The 7,098-nt window shown below is 43.0% G+C and overlaps 1 protein-coding gene across 3 annotated transcripts; it reads right to left on the reverse strand.

Moving 5' to 3' along the window:
- MAT2A (methionine adenosyltransferase 2A) lies at positions 1–7,088 on the reverse strand. 3 transcript variants are annotated; one of them, XM_033124904.1, is made up of 10 exons: positions 6,859–7,088; positions 4,620–4,697; positions 4,405–4,527; positions 3,594–3,706; positions 3,363–3,506; positions 2,973–3,191; positions 2,564–2,746; positions 2,286–2,419; positions 1,559–1,614; positions 1–522 (listed from the first exon to the last, which is right to left on the reverse strand). In XM_033124904.1, exons 1-10 carry the CDS (start codon positions 6,947–6,949, stop codon positions 422–424), a joined length of 1,242 nt encoding a protein of 413 aa, XP_032980795.1. In that variant the 5' UTR covers positions 6,950–7,088; the 3' UTR covers positions 1–421. The 3 variants fall into 3 exon arrangements, with proteins under 3 accessions (XP_032980795.1, XP_032980797.1, XP_032980796.1); XM_033124906.1 differs by having other exon boundaries at positions 1–1,442; positions 1,510–1,614; XM_033124905.1 differs by having other exon boundaries at positions 1–1,614.
- Positions 7,089–7,098: the final 10 nt, after the last annotated feature.

A 7,098-nucleotide genomic window follows, 5' to 3' on the forward strand; every position in this document is an offset into this window, starting at 1 on the left:
TTCGGGTAGAACCTAGCATTTTATTTAGATCTTCATTAAACTGTTGGAATTGAGAACCAGACATACGTAATAAACCTCCAAAAATAGATCCTGAAAGGCACTTTCTGCTTAGGGCAAGCAGTCATGGAATAAGCATGTAAACAAGCTGGCTTCTCTGTACCACACCAGCCAAGTCAGCTTTCTCCATGGCCAGCTGCACCAGCTCTGCCCTCCCTTGTTAACACCAGCCAGACCCCCTGTAGGTCTAACCCAAGGTTTTTCTGTAGGACACCTTGGCCTACCTGGGAATGCTGGAAACATGTTAAAGGAATCATGGTGTTGAGGAAAAAAAAAAATCTTTTAAAAGCTGCCATCTGAGGTGATGGCTTCTCTGTACTTACGCCATACCCCAGAATACAATAAATAAGCAATTAGAAAATGTTCAAGTATGAAGGGATTTCCTCCTCCCCGCCAAAAGCACTGCAGTCTGAAGGAAGCTGGTTTCTCTGTAGCTACACCAGCTGTTCAGAAAGCTCATTGGACCTGGTTTTGAAAACAAAACAAAGTTAAAACCCTGGGAGGAGTTATTGTGCAGTGTGGAGTACTTAGTCTTTCTTATAAAGAAAAAAAAAGTTATCTGGTACCAAAGTGTGCAACCTACAGACCCTCAGGTACTGCCCTGTTACTTTTCCATATGACATCACAAAGGTGCCAAGTGCCTGTTTTTCTAGAGCTAGGAGTTGGTGGTTTGGCTAGTGCTGAAACCATGCATAGGATTGGTTTACTAAATAAAAACCTTATTACGTACGTCCTCCAAAAGACAGCTGAGTAAGTGGAGAGATTTGATTTGGTGCTGTTTAAGAGCTGGCAATTAAGAGCATAAGCACCAGGGAGATGGTTTAATGGTAACTGCCTTTTCTTTTTTTAAATGTCAGGCTAGAGCTCCAGTTGGAACTTGCGTTACATGCAAGAAATGATTGAATAGGGAACACTCCCTGACAGAGAGCTACATAATTAGAAATGGATCAAGGTATAGGGAGGATAAGGGAAAGCTTCACATTCAGAAGAGAGCTCGAGACATTACAAATTCATGCTGACAGGGCTGTGGCATCGCCAGACAGGCTATAATGGAACTACAAATACTTTACGTGCACATTACAAGGACATTTTTAGCATCTGGTGGGAAAGTCAATGCAATTAGAATTTTAGGGGTTTGGGTGATAGGGAACAAAGGTTCAATTTCAAAGCATTATTTACTACAATGTTGTTGGTTTGTTTCTAGGCAGTTACATGGATCACCTATGCTCACTAAATTCATTATAATGGTGAACAAAACACCTAGGGACAGAATAGCAAGCCGAACTTACAGTCCCCCACACAAGCTAAAATTCATGTCATTGACTAGAGTGACTGCAACTGATCAGGAGCTGAAAGAGGACAGGAAAATTTAGGAAGAAGGGCCCTTTCCCTCAGAGCTTGAAGGCTTCTCTGTAGCCTACGCCAACAAGTCTGGGGGAAAAAGGCTAACACTTTCAATATTTAAGCTTTTTGGGCACTTCCCATGGGAAGCTGTCCCTACCAAAGTGGCCATAGGCTGCAGTCCTCTGATAAATTGGCTTCTTCAGATCCAGATCCCTGGAATATACAAGTCCGTAACTTAATATGTAGCATTCAATTAAAATAAAGCAAAACAATCAGCAAGACTCATTTTCAAGACTTCTGGCAAATGAGTTCAGTTCTCTGGGGTATGCTAGGAAAAAAGTTTGTGGCAAAAATGTTTGTTACTTCCCTGGTGTCCAAACTCCTTGCACAGTCCTTATTAGTAACTATAGTTCTTGTTTTTCCGTCCCTGGCTCAACAGATATGAAAACTTGTCATTATTCTGAGAAATTTCAAGTGTCAAAAGCTCATTTGAGATTATAGAATACTTACCAAGGTCCATGCCCACACCCTACCATGGTTATTTTCTTTGTAACAGCCTTAAACATCCCACTTATCTGTACTAATTTCTTTTAAATAAACATTCTTAGGTACGATGAGCACAAAGCCCAGTATAAAATGTAGAAGACTTTCTAGGGTGGTTAAGTCTAAGCCATGGAGCACTATGCTTTTGGATTTTTCTTAGTTTAAGCCTTCACTGAAGGCAATTTAAAAGATAACACCAACACATTCTAGGAATTAAAATGTTTCCCCAGTTGAGGAATCTTCCTTCACTTTCACCTTCTCAGATTTGAATATATGTCAAGTATAGACACACACCCACACCCTCAATATTTTTCACTAGCAATAGGCTTTACCATCTTTACCTGACAATGACCCCAGGGCGGAGGTCAAAATTCTTCTTCACAATCTCTAATAGCTCTCTCTCACTCTTCTGAGAGGTGCCATAATGGAAAATGGAGATAGACAATGGATGAGAAACTCCAATAGCATAAGAGACCTAAAAGGATTAAAATGTCATTTAAGAGTCAGTCATCAAAAGACCCACACACTTGTGCAATACACTGGTACAAAAAATATCAAGTAGATAACTAAATGCCCCCCCCACGCCTTTTAATCAGTCGTTATATAAAAGAGTATATACCTGAACAAGAACCCTTCTGCATAGACCTCCTTTAACAAGGGATTTTGCTACCCATCGAGCAGCATAAGCAGCAGAACGGTCCACCTTGGTATAATCTTTTCCTGAAAAGGCACCTCCTCCATGAGCTCCCCAACCGCCATAAGTATCCACAATGATTTTCCGACCAGTCAAACCAGCATCACCCTGAAATTACAGGATTTAAGTCACTTTATGCCTTATCCTTTCCAGTAAGTGGTTCTAGGTCAAGTTTGTTAAATGCCTATTCTGCATCACTCAGCAAATATCCTCAGAAGATTCACATGTAGGCTTCAAAAAACCTAGAAAAGAGGTGGTAGAAGCCAAATTTTTGCAAGTAAACATCACAAAAGATCCAAAAATGTAAACTGAATTGACATCAGTAAGGTCTTACCTGAGGCCCACCAATAACAAATCTGCCACTTGGCTGTAGATGATAGACTGTATCCTCATCAAGATACTTTGCAGGCACAACTGCTTTGATGACCTTCTCCTTTAGGGCATCCCTCATCTCATCAAGACAAACTTCTTCATCGTGCTGAACAGATATAACGATTGTGTGGACTCGGATGGGAAGCACAGCGCCTCGATCCTGCATATACTGCACAGTCACCTTGAAGGCAACATATGTCATTAGAACATGAATGGCTTTGTTTTTGGTCCTCTAAGTTACAATACAAAAGACAAATGCTATTCTGTTTTTAGTTAGCTTCAATCAAAGAACTTTCACTAATATTCCGGGCCAATATAATACGTGTAATCTAGTGTTAGGGTCATCACTTACTTGAGTTTTAGAATCTGGGCGTAACCAAGGCAAAGTGCCATTGCGGCGTAGTTCAGCCAGTTTGGCATTGAGCTTGTGTGCTAAGACAATGGTTAAAGGCATACATTCCTCAGTTTCATCAGTGGCATAGCCAAACATCAAACCCTAAAAAAGGAAAAGTCACCAATGTGATCAATCCAAGCCTCAGAATTTAATGTTAGAAGAGATGCAAATAGCTGTCTCCCAAAATACCTGATCTCCTGCACCAATGTCTTCCTCATTTCGGTCAAGATGAACACCTTGAGCAATATCTGGTGACTGTTGCTCCAAGGCTACTAGCACATTACAAGTCTTATAGTCAAACCCTGTAACAAAACAATGTCTTATTATTTTAAAAAGGCCACAGCAATACCTTCTTACAACAATTAATCTGGAATTCTAAATACAGTTGATCCAGGCACAACAAATTTGCCACTTGGCTAAAGATGATAGATTGTATCCTCACCAAGATATTTTGCAGGTACAATAGGGTTTGAACTGTGCGGGTCCACTTATACGTGGACTTTTTCCAATATACACTTGGCCCTCTATATCCCCAGGTTTCACACCTGAAGATTCAACCAATGCAGACTGGAAACAGAATTTTCAGTCGGCAGATGTGGAGGAACGGCTAACTGTATGCATTATTCTACCCCTATTGGATTTTGGTATGAGAGAGGGGTCCCTGGAACCAATTCCTTGTGGATACCAAGGGATGAATGAATTTTGGGGGAGTCAAAAGTTATACATGGATTTTCAGTTGTGTAGGGGAGGGTGTCGGTCGTCAGGTTGGCACCCCTAACCCCCATGTTGTTCCAGGGTCATCTATACTGCTAAAGAAATCAAACATTCCTAAAACTTAATGCTTTTAGAGAACGGAATAGGGTTGAAACAAAAGGATAGTAAAACTATACAACTGGAGTTAATGATTAGAAGGAACGTCCTAGACAATAGAGCTAGAAAGTGCTGAAGAAACTACCTGGAAAAATGAGGAGCTTAGAAAAGCCAACTCATTAAAACGCACCTTTGGAAGAATCATCATATCCAATGTGTTTAATGGTTTCACGAACCACTTTCTGGTAGTCAATAGCAGCTCTGGACGTAATTTCCCCAGCAAGAAGGATCATTCCAGTTTTAGCAACAGTTTCTAATAAAAGAGAAGTTCACACTCAAATATCACTTTTGTAATTTTCAGGATGCCACCTTTTCACCAGTAGACAGGCAGTGTTCTGAACTCACCACAAGCCACTTTGGCATCAGGGTCCTGCTGCAGGTGAGCATCAAGGACAGCATCACTGATCTGGTCACAAATCTTATCTGGAAAAAAACAAGTCCTGGCTCAATGTCTTTACTGTTAATATAAGTATGTCACGCCCCCTTCCGTATAACCACAGCTGTCAAGAACTTATGTAGAGCTTTCTTTTTAAAGTTGTAGTAAAACCTATAACATAAAATTTACCAATTTAAACATTTTCAAGTGTACAATTCAGTGGCATTCCAGGTATGGAGATCTTAACTGCTATACCTAACTGCTACTTTACCAGAAACCATTTGTCTGAAGAATAAATGCTGGATGTAGTGTTGCTTGTTACTTGAAAACTTGACAATGTGGCTTAATATAGCTGCACCACAAGCTCACCCATTCAGATAAGCCAGCAGAACCCCCAGCTTTTTTAATACACTTAAACTCATTATGGCATATGCACTTTACAACTGACCTGGACTTCATTTCCATCTCCAAAGTATTCCAGACATTTTGAAAAATTAAATTCCCAGACAATGCAATTTCTATTGTTAAATAGAACAGTTACATTGAGATTAATCAAGTGAAAGTAGAGATAAAGTGGTTTATCTTCAAATCCAAAAAGCTAGGAAACATTTAGCTTTAAGAATATTGCTTTTCAAACAATAGTCTTTAAGTTTATCCCCAAAATTTGAAGTCTGTATTACAAGTCCAACCAACCAGAAAGTTAAACTGTTGTTTGTCTTGTTATCAATTTCTCCCTGATCCTGATGAACACCAATTGGAGCAAAGGAATCATGTCAATTAAAGAGTTAAACAATGAAAGCAAGGGTACTATGAACAAAAGGAATAAAATGGCCAACCATTTGATTTTGTTATGAGTAGTCCAGGAACAAGAAATGAACAGACTGGGAAATGCCCAAAAGTATTCTGAATCCTTGTTCATTTTCTCCCGACTGGAGAGAATGAATACCTATTAAAAATTAGAGGGGGACAGAAATAACCCTAATAGCATTTTCCTGAATTTTCTATAACCATGCACAACAATTAAAGTAAAATGTATACTGTAGTCAAGCCAAAGGCTCAAGACAATCTACAAACTGTTGTAAATGCCTGTCACTTAAATGATTAAGTTAATAAAAGATAGGTCGAATATACAACACTGGAAAAACAAAAACACTGAAAAACCCCACACCACACCAAAACACCTGACTTTCACTCATCAGGTCTCAGGGTTTGTCCTGTCCTATACTATTAGGTTGCTTGTGGGATTTCATCAAAAGCACAGAGAAATGAGAAATGGATCCTTAAGCCATCAGACTAGGTAACTATGTCAATGTGATCAACCTAAGAGCAGAAGCAGTCCCTCAAAATAATGATCTTTACCATGTGATGATTTCAGGCTGAGATTGAAAGTTCCTTGAAATAGCTTCACTCGTTCACGTGTAAACTGATCCCCGTAATGGCGGACCAGTGGACAAAGCCCGGAGAAGGAAACGTGAAGTAAAACCCTGCCTCTAACCAGATGCACCAAAGACTTTAAAACGCAATGGTAGCTTATGCTTAATTCATGCTTCCCATCCCTTCAATCCACGGCCCAAATAAGGCATGTCTTCAACACGCGCTATATTTAGTTGGAGGCTGTCACCTCGAAGGCGAGGCCATATACTGCCTAAAAGGCAAGTCCGTATTCTTCGGTGAGGAGGAATGACCCAAGCCAAGGAATTCAAGGAAGAGAAGGCGTCCAGAGGCAAGGGCCCCCTACTCCGCTAACCCGAGCGCTCCCCCAGCGGGACGGCTCCCGGGGCCAGATGCCACAAGCTGCAGACACGTGGTTGCGGCTGCAATGCGGGGCGCGCGCTCCCGAGGATCGGGCGCGAGCGCTCGGGGCGGGTCACCCACCCGAGGTTTTCGAACCGCAGGGCCAAGAGGAAAGTGTCCTCCCCGGGTAGAGCACCAGCTGCCGCGGCTCCCGCCCTTCTCCGTTTTCTGGAATCTTCCGCAAGTCGGGGCGCGCGGCCGGACGGGAAAGGAGGTGAGAGAGGGGGAGGGGAGCGGCGGCCACGCGCTCTGCGCCCGCGGCGCCACGAGGAAGGCGCGCAGTCGCCGCTCTTCCCACCGCCCGGCAAGCAAGGGCAACCAGCGTGGCACCACCGCCAGCAGGAGCCGGTCAGGCGCAGCCCTGCCACACGCCCCGCCCTAGCCCTCGCTCAGCGCCTGGGCCTGTCATCTCACCTGGGTGGCCTTCCCCTACAGACTCTGAAGTGAAGAGGAACGTGCCCTCCTCGATGAACGCCTCGTGGAAGCCGTTGAGCTGCCCGTTCATGTTGGTGTTGGTGACAGCAGCGGTGAGTGAAAGTGGCGTTGAAGAGGAAAGAACGGTGAGGCGACGACTGCGAAATGCACAAGCAGAAGACAACGTCCCACTTGACTCGGGCGGGCGGCGCGGAGCGAACGAGGCGGCAGGCAGCTCGG

Source organism: Rhinolophus ferrumequinum, chromosome 13, assembly GCF_004115265.2.
Source record: "Rhinolophus ferrumequinum isolate MPI-CBG mRhiFer1 chromosome 13, mRhiFer1_v1.p, whole genome shotgun sequence".
NCBI classification, from domain to species: domain Eukaryota; kingdom Metazoa; phylum Chordata; class Mammalia; order Chiroptera; family Rhinolophidae; genus Rhinolophus; species Rhinolophus ferrumequinum.